The sequence below is a fragment of the Ricinus communis genome, chromosome 9, assembly GCF_019578655.1.
Source record: "Ricinus communis isolate WT05 ecotype wild-type chromosome 9, ASM1957865v1, whole genome shotgun sequence".
NCBI classification, from domain to species: Eukaryota; Viridiplantae; Streptophyta; class Magnoliopsida; order Malpighiales; family Euphorbiaceae; genus Ricinus; species Ricinus communis.
This window is the reverse complement of record NC_063264.1, coordinates 13,924,566-13,949,342: the sequence shown is the minus strand read 5'-3', so window position 1 is coordinate 13,949,342 and position 24,777 is coordinate 13,924,566. Positions and strand designations below refer to the sequence as shown.

At 36.4% G+C, this 24,777-nt stretch overlaps 1 protein-coding gene and 1 non-coding gene across 2 annotated transcripts; one reads left to right on the top strand and one right to left on the bottom strand.

Annotated features, from left to right (window-relative positions):
* Positions 1-12,943: 12,943 nt before the first annotated feature.
* On the bottom strand, positions 12,944-13,050 carry LOC125371258. Its single transcript, XR_007217558.1, has one exon. It is a non-coding gene; the product is annotated as a small nucleolar RNA R71 (small nucleolar RNA).
* Positions 13,051-14,194: 1,144 nt separating this feature from the next.
* On the top strand, positions 14,195-21,079 carry LOC125371184. The gene is made up of 3 exons (XM_048379716.1): positions 14,195-14,438; positions 20,704-20,866; positions 21,010-21,079. Exons 1-3 carry the CDS (start codon positions 14,195-14,197, stop codon positions 21,077-21,079), a joined length of 477 nt encoding a protein of 158 aa, XP_048235673.1.
* The last annotated feature ends 3,698 nt before the right edge of the window (positions 21,080-24,777 follow it).

Sequence of the window (24,777 nt, the reverse complement as noted above, 5' to 3'; positions counted from 1 at the left end):
AGCGGTTTTAGCGGGAGGAAAATACTTATATAAAAATTTTCTACCAACGCCTTCCGGTAGTGATCGTCTGTTGTGGAAGAGATTGCAACCATCTCTTTGCTCTGTCCCTCAAGGAAAATGGAAACAATCTCGGTACCGAATGGCATCATCGGTTGTTCCATTTATTTTGAATGTGTCACAAATCTCCAAAAGTTGGAGATATGTGCATTGGGATCCTCACGGGCAATCCTCCAAACTGCACGCTTTGTTGGATCATCCGGATAACATTGGCCTTTATCTCAAAATTGTTGGCCGCTATACAGTCCGACTATACTAGTTTTCGTCCCATCCAAAGATGGTCGAGCAAACTCGACATCGTCCTCCCCGATCCTCACTCGGCACGGGGGTCATGGTTTTCCATTGTGTCTAGTCTATCCACAGGTATCTCAACCTCAATCTCCTCCTCTTCTAATTGCAACCTCTTCCTTAAGAGTCCGAGGGATCGTTCTGGATCACATAGAGGCTCTATAAGATTCGAGTTTGAGCTCCCCGGTCATAAACTACCGAAACCGAAAGTCCACACAACCACCGATCAACAAAAATAATATAATAATAAATAATAATAGAATTAAAGAATAAATGAATAAAACAAATAATGACTAAATTAACACAAAACAATTCACTCTAGTTCACCGTTACCACAAGAACGGCGCCAAAAACTTGATGGGTTCTTTATGCAACCTACACCTAAGGCAAAGTGAACCTACCGATGCAGCCTAGCACTAGTGAGTATCAAGGTCGTATCCCTGGAGATCGGGTGAACCTAGAGTTACTACCTTGCTATGTTATTTAGTCCGAAATAGGGTGTGAAAGTTCTAACATACCGGTAATGGTTATGAGTGCAATTAAGTAAATGAAGGACAACAATGGACAATTAAAAGACAATTGTAAAGAGAGAAATAAATCCAAAAGGGAGCCTAAGTGATGGAAATCTAAAGATGAATTTTATGGATTGCCGATCTTGCTTACCCGTGCCTAAATCCCTGAATTGAATCCTGCCTCTCGAGCTTATCGGATTCCTAAACTGCACTAACCTAATGGAATCTCTTCCTATCAGATTACTACAAATTAGCATTAAGTATGATTTAAGACTATTAAGAGTTGTTAGTTCTTAATCCGGCGAGTAAATCAACCTCATCTCTAAGTGTTAACTACCAGTCCTTACTATTCAAAATCTAGTTGTAACAAGCATTTCTCAATGTCAAGAAACAACCTAATAAACAATTAATCCAACGTCTCAAATTAACTGCATCAAACTTTTATTACTGAATAGCAAGAAGATTGCAAGAATGACAATTATAAAAAAAACTAACAATTAAGCATAATCCATCAACAAAGGTGAACCCTAATGGATTCAAAAGATCTAGCTGCTCATGTTCATAGTCAAAGCAATTAAAGAACAAAATAAGGAAAAACAAATTAAAGGTATGTACACCCTTCTCTTTCAAGCTGAATGAGAAACCCTAAATTTGCAAATTCAAAATCTCAAACCCTAGTTGCCTCTTGAATGCTCCCAAAGTTTTTCTTGATCTTCAATTCGATGTTGGAATAAGTGGAATCCCCCCTTCAATTGATGAAAATTGATCTCTCTAGGTCTACAATTGAGGTATAGGAAATATTTGATTAAGTGTGTGTCTTGGAATTGAGTCCAAAAATCGTCTTTTTCAATTAGAATTCAAAATCGCCTATATAGTTGATTCAGCACGGCCGGAGTCCAGGCTGTGCTGAATCTGTGGAGTCTGTTGTGCTGAGCCACCACAGGCCGTGCCCAAGGCGGTGCTGATCCACCACAGGCCGTGCTGGAGGCCGTGGTGGCTACGGAAGGCGTGCTGAAATGGCACAATTGGGGATAGCCTCTTGATAATTCAGCACGGCCGGAGTCCAGGCCGTGCTCAACCCTCGGGGTGCTTGTTCTCGCCCAATTTGATGGATTTTGCTCCGTAATCCCACGTATTTCCCTCGACATCGATGGTGTCCTTCGAAAATGACCTGAAACGAAAAGGGAAACAAAAGACAGGTGATTCTAGCATAAAACGGGATAATCATGCATAAAAATGTGAACAATCGGGCATGAAAACATGTATAGTATGATGCTTATCACTACCCCATTCAATTTCTCACTAAAGTAATATATGGGTCTTCCCTCTTGCATCAAAATACCCCTAACTCCAATCCCACTAACATCACACTTAATCTCAAAGGCCTTATCAGAGTTAGGTAATCAGTAAAGGTGCATTACATAATTTATTTTTAAGTAAATTAAGTGCATGTTCTTGTGCATCACACCAATGAAATCCAACATTCTTTTTCACTATCTCACTCAATGGTGCGGTTAAGCTACTAAAGTCCCTAATGAACCGCAAATAAAAGCTAGCCAAACCATGGAAACTTCTAACTTGGCTAATGTTTTTAGGTGTCGGCTATTCTTTGATAACTTTAAGCTTTTCTTCATCAACCTCTAAAGCATTAGAACTAACTACAAAGCTAAAAAAATGACTCAATCTAAACAAAAGCTACAGTTTTTAAGATTGGCAAATAGCCTCTCCTTCTTAAGAACTACTAAGACACATTTAACATAAAAACATGATCATCAAGATTCTTATAATAAATTAAGATGTTATAGGAATATACAACTATAAATTTACCAAGAAATTCATGCAACACACGGTTCATTAATCTCATGAATGTACTAGGTGCATTTATTAACCTAGACGACACTCATATAGCCTTATTTGGTCTTGAAAGCCGTTTTCTGCTCATCCCCAGTTTTCATGTGAATTTTATAATACCCACTTTGCAAATCTATCTTAGTTAAAAGAGATGCACCATGCAGCTCATCATGCTTATAATCTAACCTACAAATAGGATGATGATACTTTACCGTTATTTTATTAATTGCACAACAGTCTACACACATTCTCCATATGCCATCCTTTTTTGGGACCAAAATTACTAGAACCACACAAGGACTCAAGCTCTCACGCATAATACCCTTTTGCCATTCGCTCATCCACCTACCATTGAAGCTCCTTTGTCTCCTCGGATTGCTTCGATAAGCTAGTTTATTTGATACAGCAGCCCTTGGCATGAAGTTGATTTGATGTTCTATACCCCTTTCTAGTGGTAAACCGATTGGCATATCTTTAGGGAAAACATCATCAAACTCTTGTAAAAGGTTAGCAAACATACTCGACAAGGAAAGATCAAGATCAGTAGTGTTCAAATATACATCCTTATAAGTAACCAAAAACCTACCCTGTCAATATATAATGCATGTCTAATCTCACCTTCTCTACCTAGTAAACTACCATTTTTCAATAACCTACTTATTCACCTTAACCTCACCGCAATTATTAAGCTATAGCAATCTTTATGATCTCAGATGAGGTATCGAGTCCAATCCTAGTTTCTCAACCATTGTAACACTACCAAAATTAATACAACTTCCATTATTAAGTTCAAGGATATAAGTCTTACCTTGTAAATGGCACCTAGTGTGGAAAACATTATTCCTTTGCTACTACATATCATTAGCATCCTTCATTTGCGCACTAAGTGTATGCCTAGCAACCAAAAGATCACCCCTTATTGGCTTTTCAACACTATTTTCACTGCAATCTCTTAATTATGGAATTTCATCCTCTTCATTATCGCTATCCTCACTTTTAGATTCAATCTCGCCATGATCCCTAACCACATAGCTTGCCTATTTGGACATTTTGGAATTAATATGTCCATTTCCCAAGCACTTAATGTCTCTGTTTCTACTTTTGTTCAATTCGGCTTTAGTCTGTACTTTGGTGTCCGAACTCCTTTTTGCTTTATTATCCTGCAAAACAGATTTATTATCATCTTGTTTACCTTAACTATTCCAATTTGGTTTAGAACTATAACTGTTATTGACGTCATTCTTTGCTAGCCATCTCGGTTTAAGTTATTCTTCCACTTTGATGGCAATGTGCACCATCTCATCAATCTCCACATAATATTGTAACTCAACCCCATGAGCAATTTCTTTGTTCAACCCTCTAACGAAACGTGCCATTATGGCTTCCCTATCCTCCACTAAGTCTAGCCCAGTCATCAACATCTCCATTTCCTTACAGTAATCTTCAACACTCTTCATACTTTACTTTAAGTATTGAAGTCTTTGATGTGACTCCCTTTGATGATGCAAAGGTACAAACCTCTTCTTATGATATTCTTAAGAGCCACCCAACTGTTAATTGGCTCTTCCTTGTTTCTTCTCCTATTCACTACCATCTGCTCACACGACATAATAGCATAGTCACTAAAATGACTAACCACCAAGCTCATCTGCTTCTCATCAAAAAAATTATGACAATCAAAGATATAATTGACCCGTTTTTTGCACTTCAAATAGGCTTCAAGGTCAGATTTACTTACAAAGTTGGGTATCCTAAGTTTCATACTACCTAAGTTTCGGTCAACATCATCATTACCATATACCTATTACCACTATAATTGCCACCACCTCTACCCAAATTAGGGTTTCGCCTAGCTCTTGTACCCACACCATAATTGACACCAAATCCTCCTCTACCAGCTCCCATGAATGCAGGGTTATCATGATCGTCATAAAGTTGATCATAATATCTCTTATTCCCAATAGGTTCTTGTCTATGATCCCCTTGCCCTACATCCATTCCAACATTGTGCCTACCACCATTATTCTCTCTAAGTGCGATGATTTGACCTATTAGGGTTCTTTGGTTAGCCTATATAGTTCTAGTCATCTCCCTTGTATCTAAATCCAATCTTTCCATCTTTTCATTCAAATTGGTTATGTTTCATTGTAATCTCTCATCCTTATGCATTTGTGGCAAAGGAACACCAGGTTGTTATATCCTAGTCTCATTATCATTACCACCATTACTACCATTTAAACCACTTGACATGGTTGTAATAAAAGGTTAGAAAATAACAAAACAAACATAAATAGAAATTAAAGTCCTCACACATTCCCTCACTTTTTTGCTCTTAAATAATGGGGATGTTCACTCATGTTTCACACAAATAATTATGTTCTCACAAGGTTAAACTTCACATCACTCAAGCCTATTTTCAAATACTCTAATGTGAATCAAGAACCACTACAAATTTCATCACTCTCTTTGTAGCACACAAGAATCAAATATTAACATTCTTAGTTAAAGCAAACGTTAAAATTCAAGAAAACATCAAGATTGTGCTCGAATTAAGAAATTAGGAATCAAAGACTAAAGAAACTCAAAAAAAGGAAGAAAATGAATGAAGTTATCTAGAAGCAATAATATGTAAAATGGAAACAAGGAAAGGGCAAGAAGCAAATCGACAAGTTTTAAAGAAATACTCTCTACAACTTTCAATGACTCAAGAATACTAGAAAATAACTAAAGAAGCAAACAACATATGAATTAAAAACTCAAAGCATGCAATAATCAAGAAAATACATTCAAGAATATCAAGACTCTAATTTGGCCTAAACAAGAAAATACACCCTAAACAACTTTGATTTGACCAAACTCAATGAAAAACACTAAAGATGCAATGGTCATGTGAAAGGAATAGAAAATAAGAGTCAAGAATCCAAATTACCCAATTCAGCTATTAATGAATTTTGATGTTATAACAGAATTAAGTCAATCAAGAATGATGAAAAACAATAGAAATTACTAAAGAAACAAAATTACAAGGCAAGAATTGAATAAAAGCCTCTAAGAAAGCAAGATTGCAATTTGGGTTCTTGTATCCTTTCTCCAATTAAACAACAACTAAGACCCAATTTTAAGCTTTAAGATTAATTTAACACCTTCGATAATGTTGTTTAATCAATAAAGAATTAGATTAGAAATAAAAATCTCTAAAAAATTCAAGCAAAATTGCTTGAACAACCCTTGCACACCAAGTCTCTCAATTTTACCCAAACACTTAAGAACAAGTAAAAAGAAGAAAAGAAGGAGAAAAGACATGGAATCAACAAGCAATTAGGATTTAAGATTTTATTTTTAGAGTTTGATTCTTCTCAAGTTGGTCTGTTGTCAATATAATTAGATATGCTGTAACACCCCCATTACATGCTAACCAATAGACATTAGTCAGAAAACATACAAGCGTCGTAGACTATATACTACATGTAGATAGGTCAATATGCAGATTGTTAAGAATCAAGACACAAGGTTATTAACATATAAACATATGATTATACTTAAACATCATTTAACAAGTATTTAAAACATCTTCTTATGCCTTACAAGGCACACTTCTATATACATCACATAACTACATACAAAATGCATCAGGAGGAGACTCCACAAAACTGGCCCAACCTGACAGAACTGCTAAAAGCTAGACTTCGGATACAACCAACGGATGCACTACTATTTACAAACCTGAAAAGAAAAATTTTGGAGAGGGGTGAGCCTCTAGCTCAGTAAATAAATAATCAACATAATCTATATCACATACACTTAATACAATTTCCACCCAATCACATAACTTACCATGATTTATAGTTTAGGTATAAATTCATACCATTCTACTCAATTCAGTACAACCACCATAGAAGAAATACAATTCAACAATTATGGTTAGTTCTCACGGCTTGTGGATCCCCTTTATTAGTAGGATTAATAAGCATGATTTATTAGTAGGATTAATAAGCATATTGCAGATAGGGTCGAATTGTAATATTATGTAGAACTTGAGGAGTTAGTTCATCTTACAATTAAGGTTGAAAAGTAATTAAAACCAAGGGGCACAACAAGGTTTGAACAGAAAGGCACTTCAAGCAATAGGCCCAATTGGTCTAATCAATGCAAAGGAAATAAAAGAGAAGATGATAGGGCTATTTTTTATAGGAATAAGAGTAAGAATGTTTCGGGCAACAAGGAACCAACACAATCGAAGCTAAGAAAGGGAAAAATAGAAACATTAAATGCTTCAAGTGTTTGGGGTATGGGCACATTGCTTCACAACGTCCTAATAAGACGACAATGGTTCATAGGGAGCATGGTAAGATAGAAACAGCAAGTGAAGAGAGTAGTGAAGATGAGATGCCACCATTAGAGGATCATAGTGATGATGGTATTAAGGGTCCTATGGGAGGTAATCTTTTGGTAGCTTGGTGCACACTTAATGCGCATATGAAGGAGGAAGATAATATGGAGCACCAAAGGGATAACATATTTCATACTAGGTGCCATGTGCAAGGTAAGACATGCAATGTCATTATTAATAGTGGTAGTTGTACAAACATTGCTAGCACTTTGATGGTAGAGAAATTAGGATTGAATATCAATCCACATCCAAAACCTTATAAATTATTATAGTTAAACAACTGTGATGAGATAAAAGTGAATAAGTAGGTTATTGTGACTTTCATTATTGGGAGGTATTTAGATGAAGTGTTATGTGATGTAGTACCAATGCATGATGGCCATATCTTTCTTGGTAGGCTATGGCAATTTGATAGAAGGGTTGTCCATGATGGATTCCTTGATAGGTACTCTATTGTAAAAGATGGAAGAAAAGTCACACTTACACCTCTTTCTCTAAGAAATATATGGTGACCAATGTAAATTGGAGAGAGAAAGGAGCGAGGCTGAAAGTAGCAAAATCGAGGGAGAAAAATCAAGGAGTGTTAAAGATACAAAAGAGAGTGAGGTTAGGCCTAAAGAGAGAAATAAGAAAAATGGAAGCTTTTTAGCTAGGAAAAGTAATGTAAGACATGCATTTCACTCAAGTAAGTTATTGTTTATAATTACTTATAAATGTTTACTTGAACACTACTAAACTTGGTTTTTCCTTATCGAGTGCATTTGCTAACCTTTTGCAGGATTTTGCTGATGTCTTTCTCGAGGAGATGCCAATTGGCTTACCACCTCAAAGAGAGATTGAGCATTAAATAGAATCACTCTAGGGGCTGCCATACCAAATAGACCATCCTATAGAAGTAATCCAGAGAAAACAAAGTGGCTCCAAAGGCAAGTGGATGAATTAATGTCTAAAGGGTATGTGCGAGAGAGCTTAAGTCCTTCCGCTGTTCCAGTAATTTTGGTTCTAAAGAAGGATGGCACTTGGAGAATGTGTGGAGACTGTCGTGCAATTAATAAAATAATGGTAAAGTATCATCATCCTATTCCTAGGTTGGATGATATGCTTGATGAGTTGCATGGTGCATGTTACTTTACTAAGATTGATTTGTGTTTAGGATATTATCAAATTCGCATGAAACTTGGAGATGAGTGGAAAACAACATTTAAGACTAAGTACAGTTTTTTATGAGTGGCTTGTAATGCCATTTGGGCTTACTAATACACCTAGCACTTTCATGAGGTTGATGAACCATGTATTACATGAATTTTTTGGTAAATTTGTAGTTGTATATTTTGATGATATTCTAATATATTCTAAGTCTTTTGATGATCATGTGATGCATGTGTGTAGGGTCTTAGATGTTCTTAGGAAAGAAAAATTGTTTGGTAATCTAAAGAAGTGTAGTTTTTGCATGGATAGAATCATATTTTTAGGTTTTATTGTTAGTTTTAAAGGTCTAGAGGTTGATGAGGAAAAGGTGAAAGCAATTAAGGAATGGTCTACACCTACCAACATTAGCTACGTTAGGAGTTTTTATAGTCTTGCTAGTTTTGATAGAAGGTTCATTAGGGAATTTAGTAGCATCGCCACACCTTTGAACGAGATTGTCAAGAAGAATGTTGGGTTTAATTGGGGTGATGCACAAGAAAATGCTTTTAATTTGCTTAAAGATAGATTATGTAATGCTCCTTTACTGATTCTACCTAACTTTGACAAACCTTTGAGACTGAATGTGATGCTAGTGGCATTGGTGTTGGGTTGTTTTAATGCAAGAACAAAGGCTAATTTGCTATTTTAGTGAAAAGCTAAATGGGGCAGCACTTCGGTATCCAACATATGACAAAAAACTTTATGCTTTTGCTTGTGCTTTGCAAACATGGCAACACTACGTTTAGCCTAAGGATTTTGTCATACATATAGATCAAGAGAGTTTGAAACATCTCAAAGGGCAAGACAAGTTGAACCGAAGACATGCAAAGTGGATGGAGTTCATTGAGACATTCCCATATGTGATCGAGTATAAGAAAGGTAAGGAGCATGTGGTTGCTGATGCATTATCCCGAAGGTATGATTTGCTTAATACTCTTAATTCTAAGTTGTTTGATTTTGAGTTTATTAAGGAGTTGTATTTGAATGATAGTGACTTTGGTAATGTGTTTAATACTTGTGCTAATGGGGCTGCCTTTATTGATTTCTATGTGTTTAATGGATATATTTACAAAAAGAATCGCCTATGCATTCATAATTGATCTTTGCATGAGATACTTGTTATAAAGACATATAGGGGGCGGTTTAATGGGTCATTTTGGGGTGCATAAGACTTATGACATATTGATTGAACATTTTTTTTAACCTTGCATGAAATGTGATGTGAATAAGGTGTGTGACCGATACATTGTGTGTTTAAAGGCTAATTCTAAATTGCAACCTCTCAGTTATATACTCCTTTGCATATTCCTAATTCCTTGGATAGATTTATCTATGGATTTTATACTTAACTTGCCTAGGACTAGGAAGGGCCGAGATAATATATTTGTTGTTGTGGGTCGATTTAGTAAGATGGTTCACTTTATACCTCGCCATAAAACCGATGATGCTACTTACATTGTTGAATTGTTTCTCACGGAAGTTGTGCCATTGCATGAAGTAATAAAAGCCTTTGTAAGTGATAGGGATGTTAAATTCTTAAGCCATTTTTTGCGTGTGTTATGGGGTAAGTTAGGCACTAAATTATTATTTTGTACTGCTTGTCATCCACAAACAGATGGATAAACTGAATTTCTTCATAGAACTTTGGTTCAATTGCTTTGTTCTTTAATTTTTAGGAATCTTAAATATTGGGAGGATCTATTGCCATATGTGGAATTTGCATACGATAGGGCTGTTCATAGCACTATACATTGTTCTCCATTTGAAATTATTTATGGTTTTAACCCATTAATTCTTATTGATTTATTTCCTTTGCCTCTTAACAAGCTTGTTACTATTGATGGTTCTTGTAAGGCAGATTTGATTAAAAGATTACATGAACAAGTTAAAAAGAGGATTGAGAAGCAAAATATTAGAGTAGCCGAAAGGGTTAACAAAGGAAGAAGGCTAATGGTGTTCCAACCTAGTGATTGGGTTGGGGTACATTTTCGCAAGGCAAGGTTCCCAAATCAGGAAAAGTCAAAGCTAAGTCTAAGGGGTGTTTGACCGTTTCAAGTACTTGAGAGGATCAACGACAATGCTTACAAAATTGATTTACAAGGTAAGTATTATGTGAGTGGCACATTTAATGTTGTTGATTTGAGTCGTTTTTTATGTAGGTGATGAGCTTAATTCGAGGATGAATCACCCTAAAGAAGGAAGGAATAATATGGATCGGCTAAGGATTAAAGATGTTGGTTTGGATGGGCTCGATAACGAGGGCAACAAGAAAGAATCAAGGAAGGATCCGTTAAGTTTGCCAAAAGGTCCAATTACAAGGTCAAGGGCTAAGAAGCTTCAAGAGTCCTTAAATGGGTACATGCAAGAGTGGGCTAACAATGGAAGTCCAATAGGATTCGATCTAAATAAAAATCATAAAGAACTTTGTTTAATGTTCTTAAAGTCCAAGTTTATGAAGGCTTTCTTTAGCTCTTAGTATCCTATTTGGTTAGATGTTAAAGTTTCCTAGGCTTGTATGGAAACTCATATTAGGTCAGATTAGTTAAGTAATAGTTCTATTCTTCTTAGGACTTTGGCTACATCTTTAAAACATGTCAAATTGTATGCCTTTTTCATATTATGATTAATTGAAATTTTCACTTTCTTTCAAGCCAAAATTGCTTGTATCTTGTGTTCTTATTTGAATGGAAAACTTACTTATTAAGGAGATGATCAAGAATTAGAATTTAGAGAACTTGTTCCTAAATCCCAATTTCAAAATACTCTAGAAGAAGATGATCAATCTACTTGTATGTTTCTTAACGCATACATTCTACAAAAGAACATTAAGACAAACAAACAACTTTAAGGTCTAATAACCAATTATCATTCAAATTCAACTTTAACCTTACATCAAAATTTCTTACTAGCCTTATATAAATTTCGGAGAACTCTAAATCTTAACTAATAAGGATTTACATCTCATATAGGATAAAGATAACCTTCCTAACTAAAAGAGATAACTTAAACAAAATCCTAATTAGGTTAAAATAAATGGGTGGCCACCCATAATAAGCCATAAAACCCTAATTTATAAAAGTCATATAGATGGGTCTCACAACATAAGCCAAGTTAGGCCTAAAGTCTTTTTATACTCCAATTCAACTTCTTTGATCTTTTTAAACCTAGATATATTCATTCAAGCCTAATAAACCGAATTAGATTAATGAGTCTTGAACCGAAGTTAGGCCTAAAGTCTTTATTTTGTTTTATTCATTAGCATGAGTAGTTGGAGCTATTGAACCCATTGGGGTTCCTTTATTTGTTGGATTGCACTTCATGTTTATGAGATTTTGATTATCAATGCTTGTATTCTTCTTGCATTAAGTATTAATAAGATATCGCATTATTCATGAGACGTTGTGAATTGAGTTGTTCAGATTACTTTCTATAATTGAGAAATTCATTTAGTAGTTGGAAATTTGAATAGCAAGACCTGGTTAATGATCACTTAGAGATAAGGGTAATTAATGAGCCGGATTAAGAATTAACAACTCTTAATAGTAGTGGATTAATCTTAAGGCTAACAAAAAATCAATCGTTACGAAGAGATTCCATCATTTAGGTTCTTAGGCTTAGGAATTTGGTGTTCTTGAAAGCGAACTCGAATTCAATTTAGAATCCACTCACGAGTAACCACAATTGGTAATCAATCTAACCTCTACCTCTGCTAAAATCCAACTAGCTTAGGTCCCTCTTGGATTTGCTTTCTTTCCTTGATTGTTTCATTAAACCTTTGTAGATTGCTTGGCATTTAGATAATCATTTAGCTTGCACCCAGTCATAGATTAGTAACTTCATCACTATTATTTAAGGCTCGATAACATAAGATGCTGGAGTAGTTCCCTTTTCCGAGAATACGACCTTAATACTCGCCATTAGTGCTAGTCTGCATAGATAGGTACACTGCCTTAGATTGTAGCTGCATAAATAGCTCATCAAATTTTTGGCGCCGTTGCCGGGGAAACTTTCTTTGTGTGAACTAGAGTGAATTTGTTCTTGTGTTACTCTAGCCATTTTTTTCTGTCTTTTGATTCCTTATTCTTCTATTCATTTATGTGTTCTTTTGTTGATGCCTCTTAATTTTAGGTAGTTTATGACCAGGAGCTCTAATCCTACTCTTGTAGACCCTCTTGTTGAACCAGAATGATCCCTCTGTCTTTTGAGGAAGTACATATAGAGATTGAAGCCCTTACAAATAGACCAGCAGAGATGGGAGACAACAATAATAACCAGGCTACGGATGAAAATAGGACAATGTATGAGTTTGCTAGACCTTCTCTTGCAGGGACACAGACGAGTATAGTGTGACCACCTGTGGCAGCCAATAACTTTGAGATAAAGTCGAACGTGATATAAATGATCTAGAATAGTGTGCAATTTAGGGGACTGCCGAGCAAGAACCCAAACGCTCACATAGCCAACTTCTTGGAGATCTGTGATTCCTTCAAGGTAAATGGAACGACTGGTGATGCCATTCGGTTGAGACTGTTTCCTTTTTCGTTGAGGGATCGAGCGAAGAGATGGTTGCAGTCACTCTTAACCAAAATTATTACGACATGGAGTTCTTTGGCTAAAATTTTTTTTATATAAGTGCTTTCCTCCTACTAAAATTGTTAAATTGAGAAATGACATATATTCTTTTGTACAGTTCGATGACGAGAGAATATATGATGCCTGCGAGAGGTATAAGGACTTGCTTCGATGTTGCCCCTACCATGGATTACCAGTATGGATGCAGGTTTAGACTTTCTATAGCGGTTTGAACCTCGGTACTAGGCAGATGGTAGATGCTGCAACAGGTGGGGCCCTGAACAGTAAGACACCAGAGCAAGCGCAAAATTTGATAGAGGAGATGGCCATGAACAATTACCAATAGCAATCCTCTAGGAGTCGGCCAGTTAAGCAGGGAGTGGTTAACCAGTTAGATTCTATAGCAGCCTTAACAGCTCAGGTGGAGCTCTTCGCTAAGAAAATAGACCAACTCCAGATGCCGGTTCATGCAGCAGAGATAAGCTGCGAGTTCTATGGTAGCCCGCACTACGGTGCAAACTGTAATGCGGGAGGTATGTTTGCTTCACCTTCCACTACTTCTCCTTTTCCATCCTCTATTGTCTCTGCTGACCTTAAAAACGTAGACTATATGGGTAATGCACCTAGACAGCAAAACAATCCCTACAGCAACACATACAACCCAGGTTGGTGCAATCATCCCAATTTCGGTTGGAGGAAACAGGGACCACCAGGTTTTCAGAGATTGCATCAGCAACAGCCCCAGCAGCAGGCTAGTCCATCCTCACTACCTCCACCTCAGGAGAAGAAGCCCAATCTCGAGGAGTTGGTGATGAAGTTTGTGTCCTCTACTGACAATAGGTTCCAGCAGATGGACAGTGCACTTAGGAATTAGCAAGCCTTCATTCAGAATTTGGAGACTCAAATAGGCCAGATTTCTAGGATGTTGGCTGAGAGGCAGCTAGGGACTCTGCCTAGCACTACAAAGTCCAACTCGAGGGAGCATGTGAATGCAATAATGTTGCGGTCGGGTAAGTATGTTCCTGGTCCTTCTTCTATTTTTAACAATAATGCTGATGCGCAGGTAGATTCAAGCAGGGAAATTAAAGTTACCAAGGCAAAGGAACTAGAGAAGGAAGAGGCAAAAGAGATTCCACTGAGGGAATACTAGTCCAAAATTCCATACCCTACTAGATTAAAGTAGGCGCAAGTCGAGCAGTAGTTTGGTAAATTCTGGATATTTTTAAACAACTGCATATGAACTTACCTTTTGTTGAAGTTATTTCGCAGATGCCTAGGTATGCGAAGTTCTTAAAGGAGATTCTTAGTAAAAAGGAAGTTTGAGGACTTAGCGTGCATGACGCTAAACGAGGAATGTTTGGAAATTTTCCAGAACAAGTTATTAGAAAAGCCACATGATCCAGGGACTTTTACTATTCCTTATATTATAGGTAACTTATCTGTTAATGATGCTTTAGCTAATTTAGGGGCTAGCATCAATGTAATGCCGTACAACCTGTTTGCAAAGTTAGGGCTAGGAGAGACCAAACCCACTAGGATGAGTATACAGTTAGTTGATAGATCTATTAAGTATCCTAGAGGTATTATAGAGAATGTCCTAGTAAAAGAAAATAAATTTATATTTTCCTATCAATTTTATGATCTTGGATATGGACAGTGAGAGTAGTGTACTGATGGGTGCTACTCGTGTTAGCTACAATCTAAGGCAGTGTACCTATCGATGCAGTCTAGCACTAATGGCGAGTATCAAGGTCGTATTCCTCGGGAAAGCGAAAGCCCAGAGTTAATCCTTTGTTCTTTGTTATATTAACCTAAAATGGATGATGAATAAATTCTAAACTAACTATTAACTACAAGCTAAGTTCTAAGGGAGATGCAGGAGTAATTGATAAGTGAAATAATCAAGACAAGAAGACAAACCCAAAGGGAATCTAAACTAGTTGGCAATCAAACAAAAGATAAAGGATCGGTGAGTCTAATTATGCTACCCGTGGACGAATTCTTAACCGAATTCGGTTTCTCTCTCTCGATAACCGAATTCCTAAACCTAATAACCTAAAGTTGGAATCTCTTCCTAACGATTGATTCTTAAATTAGCATTAAGCTTTAATCCGCCTCTATTAAGCTTTGTTAATTCTTAATCCGGCTAGTTAATTATCCTTATCTCTAAGCGATTATTAACCAGTTCTTGTTATTCAAAGTTCCAATTGCCAAACGGATTTCTCAATCTCATAAAGCAATCTAAACATCATAATTCACAACGTCTCATGAATAATGCATAATCTTATTAACACTGAAAATAAGAAGAATACAAAACCAACTCAAACAATCCAACAATATAATATCAAACCAACATAGCAAAGAAATCCCAATGGATTTAATCAATTTAGCTAACCATGTCCATGTTTAAAACAATCTAGGAAATCAATTACAATGAAAGAATAATGAAAATAAAACATGTACACCCTTTTCTCTCGAATTGGATGAATGACTCCAAATCTAGATCTACACTTTGATTAATCTCCCAAACTGCCTCTTGAATTGCTCCACTACTGTTTTGCACTCGGAATCTTACGATTCGGGATTCTACTCACTGCAACTCTCTCTCGCACTCGATTGTGCGGTGAACCGACCACTAGGGCTCAATGTCACTCTTTTTTCCCTCTTCTTTTCTCTCTCAGAAAAATTCATTTTTTCTTATATATTTAACTCGGCGGTAGTGGTCAAGGCCGTCTTTGTGAGTCCATGCCGTCTTTGGCTATGGATCTCACCAACTAGGGTTTCACCATGACCGTGTTGCTCCCCGTGCTGGCCACCACGGGCCGTGCTGGAGGCCGTGATGGTCAGCACGGCCTTGACTCAGACCGTGCTCAATGTGTGCAACGCGGGCTCTTGTCCGATCTTGATGAATTCTCGTCTGTTTCCGCACGTATTGATCTATAATTGCTTAAACACCGATGATGGTCCTATAAATGTTCCTGAAATGCAAAAGAACATAAAACACGGGTGATCTGGGAATAAAAGCACAATAATTGCTAAGAACATACGCAATAATATGCAAGCAAATATGTGTAAAACTATGCTCATCAAATTACCCCACACTTAAGCTATTGCTTGTCCTCAAGCAATTAACAACTCAACCCACAAAACTACGAGTTAGCAATTCATTTCGGTTTATGCCCCTAGTCCACAACAGAGTATTCAACACATCTCAAAGGATACTCAATCATAAATCAAATTACAAATCATTAACAAAGAATGGAAAGAATATTAATGCATGAGTAACTTAAATGACAACTCAACACCAACATCATGAACCAATGCCTCACAGGGATCACTCAAGTCGCTCAAAGTGTATATTAGGTAAATAACAAATCCCTCAAAGCAAATGCACAAGACCCGCTCACCATAAGCTTGCTTATAAATCATATCTTCGCTACTGTGAATAAGTAAATACCAAAATCAAAGGGTCTTTACCAAGGTTGTAATAGGGCTAGGGTAAAGGTACGGAGATTTGGACAGAAGTATGAAAATGCTGGAATTCGTGCGATAAACAATATTATATGCTCAAAGGATTAAATGCCTAAGATCACAAAAAGAATCATTCACTAAATTCCCTACTTCATAGAATAACGCTCGCAAATGCTCTAAATCCAATAAAAAGATAAATAATTAAAGAGATTTGTTTATTATATTTTTTTTCTTCTTCTTCTTCTTTTTTTTTCTCTTTTTTTTTTTTTTTTTTTAAAGAAATGAACTAGCAGCTTATTAGCAACCGCCGCATACAACTCGAATAAACATAAAGAATAACAAATACAAATTAGATCAAGGGGAGCATTTAAAATATCAAAAAGATTTAGTGAATTTACCAACATAGCAACTAGCATTTTAATCCCACATAAAGTCGAACATATCACAGAAAGAAATTCCAGCATAAGGGTAAAGGAAAGATAAATGTAAAGAATGGTATAATTGAAGTGTATAGGTGTAGATTATGAAGAAAAGGTTAAGGCTCAAAAATTGGCTAACTAATGGAAACATAAGGTGGTAGGCTTTTGGTCAAATGTGGGGAATCCTAAATCACCCAAATCATCTCATGGTATTCACAATATTCATGTAACTTCAACACGCATTACAAAGCAAGTTCTAGAAGCAAAGTTAAGTACAATGCACACTCAAACAAGAAATATAAAGAGCATAAGCATAATGAATGCTCAACTGGCTCAAAATCTCACTTTCGGGGTGTGGTATTAGGTGCGATTGGTTTGCAACATCATTAATTGAATCATTATTTAAGAAACACATGCATATGATATTATCAACGTTCTAAGTTAAAATTCGACAATTCGAAAAACAATTAAATAACACCGATTTAACCCGGCAGGGTTGATGTGTAAAACACCATAAATTGTTTTCCAAGGACAATGAACAACAAAGAAAAGTAACTACAATTCTATAAATCAAGTCATCAATCAGCTCAAAATTAGCATACTCAAGTGCATAAAAACACAATGACCTAACATCTCCTAAAAATACACAACACCTAGCCATAGCAATTAAAAATCCATATAAGAGATTAGGGTTTACCCATAAGAACCCCACACTTAAAGAACACACTGTCCTCAATGTAAAATGTTATGGATACCCCGCATGGAATGCTCAACTAAGAGAACAAAAGCAATACAATCCAAGTGCATGACATGTATGAAAAATAAAGTAAATAAACGCAGAAAAATAAAAAGATCTAGGGATCGCCTACGATCATCCATCGAGGGCCGATGTTGTGGAAATTCGGTGCCTCCTGGTAGAATCCTGAAAATAATAAAATAAAGAAATAAAATCAAAACTGAAAATATGAAAACTAAAACTAATAAAATGTTTCAAAATAAAAGGTAAAAAAAAATAGAAATTAAAGATAAAAATTGGGGTGCCTCCCAAAAGCGCTTCTTTTTTATGTGATGAGTCTTCTTAGCTGGACTCATGGTGAAAGGCAAATGGGCGTGATCGACGACCATCCATCCTTCTTCCAAGCAAATGGCTTCAAATATCCGCTTAGAGGGATAATCGTCAACTTCCTCTTCCCGACAGTCAAGCAAGCTGCCAGTATGATGGGCAAAACTCGCTCCTCGTATAATTGCACGTAGTCATGATGCTCTAGGGGCTCTTCTAATTTGAAAGCTAAAGTTTCAATAATTGGAAGAATCGACGGTTGGGCAATTTCTTCAGGAGTGTTGATGGTTTTATTCAGTCCCTGGTTTGGTTCTCTTGCTAGAAAAAACTCGAGCTCCTCCAAGACTTCTTTATTGGATAACTCATGCTCATCTTCCATCATCGAAGGGACTTGTGGAAAATCTACCAACAATTCCTCTAACTGCAACTCAGCATCATCAACTGTACATTCCTGTTGATAGTCTTTCAAAGGAATTATGTTCGCCTCTTCCTTTTCTGGTTCCATCTCCATGTTCAAGAGATCGTCCTACACAGAAGCATCATCATCAAACATAGTAGATAAACCAGAAAAATTCTCACCTGAACGCAAAGTGATGGCGCTCAAATGCTCCTCGGATTGATGGCGTTTGATGGAGTTTCCAATTGCTCTGCCGCTAATGGCCTGAAAGATCAAGCCTACTTGATGCTCTATGTTCTTAATCGAGGCTTGTTGATCTTCAAGTATCCTCTCTGTTTGTTGGAATCTGTCATCAAGACTTGTAATGAACCTCATCATCAGCTCCTCCGACACTAACTCTTCATCTTGAGTTGAAGGTGCAACATTAGGCTGCTTATGTAGTTGCTGAATACCTAGTGGTTCTTGGCCATCTAAGCTCCATCCAAAGGGTGAATGAGTGCTCCACTCTTGATTATAGGTGCTTCCATACGAGTCATTTGGCCAACTTCCCGTATAATTCACCTGTTCACAGTTATAAAAATAATGAGCAACATCACTATACAATGGACAATCATTACACACATGTAAACCACAACAAAATTCATAAAAGACTTGAGATGAAAGGATAGGAGAAGAGAGTTGATCGGTAGCCCTGCAAAACGATTCCACTCGAGCATCTAAAGATGCACGGGCATCCCAATTTTTAGCACTCTCTTGGTTCCTGATCCCATTTTCCAATGTATCATACAAAGAGTTTAAATTTAGCATTGAACCTCCTTATCATTCACTATATGAATCATAAACTTAAACTAAATAAATATGTACAAATAAAAATAAAAATCATAAAATAATAAGAAAGAAAAAAAATGGCTAAATAAACAAATAGCAAATTTCACTCTAGTTTTCAAACATTCCCCGGCAACGGCGCCAAAAACTTGATGGGTGCTACTCATGTTAGCTACAATCTAAGGCAGTGTACCTATCGATGCAGTCTAGCACTAATGGCGAGTATCAAGGTAGTATTTCTCGGGAAAGCGAAAGCCTAGAGTTACTCCTTTGTTCCTTGTTATATTAACCTAAAATGGATGATGAATAAATTCTAAACTAACTATTAACTACAAGCTAAGTTCTAAGGAAGATGCAGGAGTAATTGATAAGTGAAATAATCAAGACAAGAAGACAAACCCAAAGGGAATCTAAACTAGTTGGCAATCAAACAAAAGATAAAGGATCGGTGAGTCTAATTATGCTACCCGTGAATTCTTAATTCGGTTTCTCTCTCGAGATAACCGAATTCCTAAACCTAATAACCTAAAGTTGGAATCTCTTCCTAACGATTGATTCTTAAATTAGCATTAAGCTTTAATCCGCCTCTATTAAGCTTTGTTAATTCTTAATCCGGCTAGTTAATTATCCTTATCTCTAAGCGATTATTAACCAGTTCTTGTTATTCAAAGTTCCAATTGCCAAACGGATTTCTCAATCTCATAAAGCAATCTAAACATCATAATTCACAACGTCTCATGAATAATGCATAATCTTATTAACACTGAAAATAAGAAGAATACAAAACCAACTCAAACAATCCAACAATATAATATCAAACCAACATAGCAAAGAAATCCCAATGGATTTAATCAATTTAGCTAACCATGTTCATGTTTAAAACAATCTAGGAAATCAATTACAATGAAAGAATAATGAAAATAAAACATGTACACCCTTTTCTCTCGAATTGGATGAACGACTCCAAATCTAGATCTACACTTTGATTAATCTCCCAAACCGCCTCTTGAATTGCTCCACCTTTGTTTTGCACTTGAAATCTTATGATTCCGGGATTCTTACTCACTGCGAACTCTCTCGCACTCAAGATTGTGTGCGAGAACCGAACCCACTAGGGCTCAATGTCACTCTTTTTCCCTCTTCTTTTCTCTCTCGGAAAATTCATTTTTTCTTATATATTTAACTCAAGACCGTGGTCAGGTCAGGCCGTCTTTGATCCTTGCAATGGAGTCCATGCCGTCGGCAACCGTGGATCTCACCAACTAGGGTTTCACCATGACCGTGTTGCTCCCCGTGCTGGCCACCACGGGCCGTGCTGGAGGCCGTGGTGGCTACGGAAACCGTGCCCAAACTATTGTTTTGAAGACCAAGTTTTGATCGTTGGTCAGGGCCAGAGTCCAGGCCGTGATGGTCAGCACGGCCTTGACTCAGACCGTGCTCAATGTGTGCAACGCGGGCTCTTGTCCGATCTTGATGAATTCTCGTCTGTTTCCGCACGTATTGATCTATAATTGCTTAAACACCGATGATGGTCCTATAAATGTTCCTGAAATGCAAAAGAACATAAAACACGGGTGATCTGGGAATAAAAGCACAATAATTGCTAAGAACATACGCAATAATATGCAACCAAATATGTGTAAAACTATGCTCATCATGTACCCTTATTCTAGGTAGACCTTTTCTTGCAACACCTAGGGTAATGATAGATGTTTGTGATGGAAAGTTAAAACTTAGGGTAGGGGATGAGACTGTCACCTTTGACTTGCATAATTCCATAAGCCAGTCTTTAGATCATAATAATGTGTTGATGCTATTGAGACACAGTTGTAGGAAGTATTAATTGAAGACACTTTACAAGTCACTTTGCCAAGGGGAGATGAGCATGAGCTGTCAAATGAGGAAGTGTTGGAGTAGCTTGAGTTTTTGTTAGCAAATGAGCTAAGCAACAATACTGATGAGTTTGCTATGATTGACAGGATAGGTGTGCAGAAGTTGAGGCCATCACTTGAGGAACTGCTGGTTCTCGATTTGAAAGAGCTTCCATAGTGACTTGATTATGCGCATATGGATGAGGATAACGGGAAGCTTGTCATTCCAGCAGCAAACTTGACACCCTAGGTGAGAGAAATGACATTGCCCTCTAGAAGGAAGTACCTAAAGGCGGTTGCTTGGAGGATTGTTGACATTCTAAGGATCCATAACTTGGCAGTTCAATAGCAGCATATGTCAAACCTGGACATGCAGGGAGTTATCATTGAGTCCAGTTAAATGACTCGACAAACAAAAAGAAGCGCTTTTGGGATTTTGGAACATTTTCTTTAGTTTTAGTTTTCATATTTTATTTAATATTTATTTTCAGTTTCTATTATTTTTTTATTTTTCATTTTCAGCTCTTGCCGAGGATCCACCGAATTTCCACTCGACCAGCCTCGGCGGATGATCAGGGCAGTCCCCCTATATCTTATTTTTATTTTCTGCGTTGTACCTAGATATTATTGATTTTGCTTTCTTTATTTTTACATCCCATTGTGGGGTATCCACTTCGTTTTACACTGAGGATAATGTGTTCTTCAAGTGTGGGATGGGTGTGGGTAAACCGCATGTTCTCTTCTCTTTCCTATGACTTTTGGATGTGTCTGAAATTGCTATCACTAGTGTTGTATATTATTAGGATGTTAGGACTTATGTTCTTCATGTCGTTTAAGCTTAGTTTGTTCTTTTGTAATTAATAATTTAATTCACACACTTGTAATTGATTGTCTCTCTCGATTTTTGTTATTGGAAAGCAATTTCACTGTGTTTAATATGTCACGTTGGCCGGGTTAAACCGGTGCTGCTTGAGTTCTTTGCAAATTTCTAGCCTTTATCTTTGAACTTTGATTATGCCAATCTCTTATAACATTTATGTGATGATTCAATTGATAAGTTTGGGAACCAATTGCAAATTTTAGCCATTTCAAACGTGAGCTTTTGTGAACCAAAAATTTGAGCATCCATTGCAATTATGCTCATGATCTTTCTTATTTGAATGTGCACTGTACTTAATTTTGTTTCTAGAACTTGCTCTGTAATGCTTGTTGAGGTTACATGAATTTTTGCATACCATTAAATGATTTGGGCAACTTAGGATTCACCACATTTGGCCAAAAGCTTACCCTTTGTTTCCACTAATCATCCAATTTTGAGCCTTAACCTTTTCTTCATGATTTACACCTATACACTACATTTATACCATTCTCTACATTTGTCTTTTCTTCTACCATGTATGCTGAATAATTATGTGATATGCTTCTTCTTTTATGGAGTTATAGTGCCTAATTCTGTTATAAATTCACTTAGTCCTTTTAATCATTCTTTGATGCTCCCTTCAATCCAAATTGTATAACTATTCTCTTTGTTTATGTCATTAACCAGCAGCCCCTATGTAAGCTGCTGTGGCATATAAAAAAATAATTTAGTTAAGCCTTTATTGTGCTTCTTTCTTAGCTCTTTTCTCTTTTGGATTCAATTCTTTTGAGCATCCTCTACTTCAAATAAGGCTTAGTGAGTACATGTTGAGTTTATTGGCATTGAAAGTATTATTTATTCTAAAGTTCCTCTAACAACTTTTGTGAAAGATTTGCAAGTTGATAATGAGTTAGTATTCTTCTTGGAGATTATATACGGCTTATTATGGGCGGCCACACATGTATTTTAGCCTAATTATTATGAAGGCTATTTTTATCTATATAAGATGCAAATCCTTATTAGTTAAGATTTAGGGTTTTCTAAGACCTATATTAGGCTAGTACGAATTTGAATCAAGTTGAAATTAAATTTGAATGATAATTAGTTATTAAACCTTAAAGCTGTTTGCTTTGTCTTTGTGTTCTTGTATAGAGTGCATGCTTAAGAAACATTCAAGTAGATTGATCATCTTTTTGTGGAGTGTTTCGAAATTGGGATTTAGGAACAAGTTTTCTAAAATCTAATTCTTGATCATCTTTCTAAGAAATATATTTTCTAACCATTTTTAGGGGTTGAACCGAATTGGTTCTTAGGGTTTTCATGTTAATATGTTCAGGGTCTGCAATTCAAAAGAGGTTCTCAAGCTTATTCATGGAGGTTCCATATCAAGTTGATTGGTTAACAACTCTCTTACTCCTAAATCTTATGAGCTAGCTTAACGAAAATAAGGACTAATTTGCGTGGGCTTACCTAATAACACTCTGGCTAAAATTACTTCATCATATGTCTCATAAACATCAATATGCGCAAATTCTTGCTTGGATTAATTGAATGTAACATGTTTTCTCTCTTACGCATGTGGATTTGTGTGTCGTCCTACTGGATCATCAAGGTACGGCCTAAAGCCACCAGTAAAACTTATCAATTGCATTTTCATGATTCTTTACACTAATCCATATGTCAGAGTCCTCGTGCTTAGAGGAACAAGAAATAGAACAAGAAATGATGGAGATTCCAATGGTGCAAATCCTAAATCGGAATATTAGGGCGTGCTAGGATTCTAGTTGTTCCCTAATATTCCGATTCATAATTTGCACCATTGGAATCTCCATCACGTTACTTTTGATTAATCCAAGCGGGAATGAGTGTATTTTGATGTTTAGCAAGCCTATAATGAAGTTAATTGGGTCGAAGTGTTTAAGTACGCCAACACAAATTTTCCTTTATTCTCGTTAAGGAATCATGGGAATGCCATTGACAAGCTTGACCGATGGCATTGGGTCATGACTTGGTGATCAAGCAGCACGAGACATAAATCCATCCGTGTAAGGGAGAAATCATGTTATTTTCAATTAAAACAATTGGGAATTCGCGCATTTTGATATTTGGGAGGCATATAATGAAGTAAATTTGCTTAGAGTGTCATTAGGTACTCCCATGCGAAATTTCCCTTGTTTTCATTAAGGAATCATGGAAACGTAATTAACAAGCTTCACCGGTAGCATTAGAGCATGATTTGATGATTAAGCAGAACGAGAGGAAAATCCACGCATGATGGAGAAATCATGTTGCTTTCGATTAAAAATCCAAGCGGGAATCATACATTTTTTTATGTTTGGGATGCATATACTGAATTAATTTATCTGAAGTATTATTAGGTAGGCCAACGTGAATTTTTTATTTTTTTTTGTTAAATTGGCTCATAAAATTTAAGACAACGAGAGTTCTTGGCCAGTCAACTCCTCTCCAATTCTTGATTTGACTTGAGTTTATTCATCTCTCTTTATTTATTTATTCATATTTAGCTTCTAGTTTCTTCTTTTTATGGAATAAGGCTTTAGCAATATGAAAACTGCATGGAATTGAATATTTGAGGCTAGTGAGCATATTATTTTAGTTTCTACCTTGCGGATAATTAAACTATGCGTTCTTTTAAGAACTTTGCAAACTTATAAAGACTCGAACTAGTGACCATAGACTTATTATTCACGTCCTTCATTTCTTTTGTGCTCTTTGTCTACCCTTATGTTTAAATCAATTCAATTTGATCCTTACGCTTAGCCATGGAAGAGAATAATTTCATTCCTTATCGAATATGTAATCCTACCTATGTTCTCATTCATTTGTTTCTTTTGTTTATCTTTTTATAATCTATGTCTAGTATGATGGTTTAGTTTTATTTGGCAAGCATAAACACGAGTGTTGAGTTAAAGCGCGTGGAAGGGTAAATCATAGGCACCTATCCAATGCTTGGGTAAATGTGAAGAAAAAAATTAGTTGATCGAGTATTAATATTA

What these genes read in the sequence shown, in the direction of transcription:
- LOC125371184 (XM_048379716.1), top strand. Translation starts at nt 14,195, where the DNA reads ATGACGCTAAACGAGGAATGTTTGGAAATTTTCCAGAACAAGTTATTA. An exon ending in ATCTATTAAGTATCCTAGAG is followed by an intron (nt 14,439 to 20,703) that starts GTATTATAGAGA and finishes CCCTTATTCTAG; the next exon opens with GTAGACCTTTTCTTGCAACA. An exon ending in TTGAGACACAGTTGTAGGAA is followed by an intron (nt 20,867 to 21,009) that starts GTATTAATTGAA and finishes TATGATTGACAG; the next exon opens with GATAGGTGTGCAGAAGTTGA.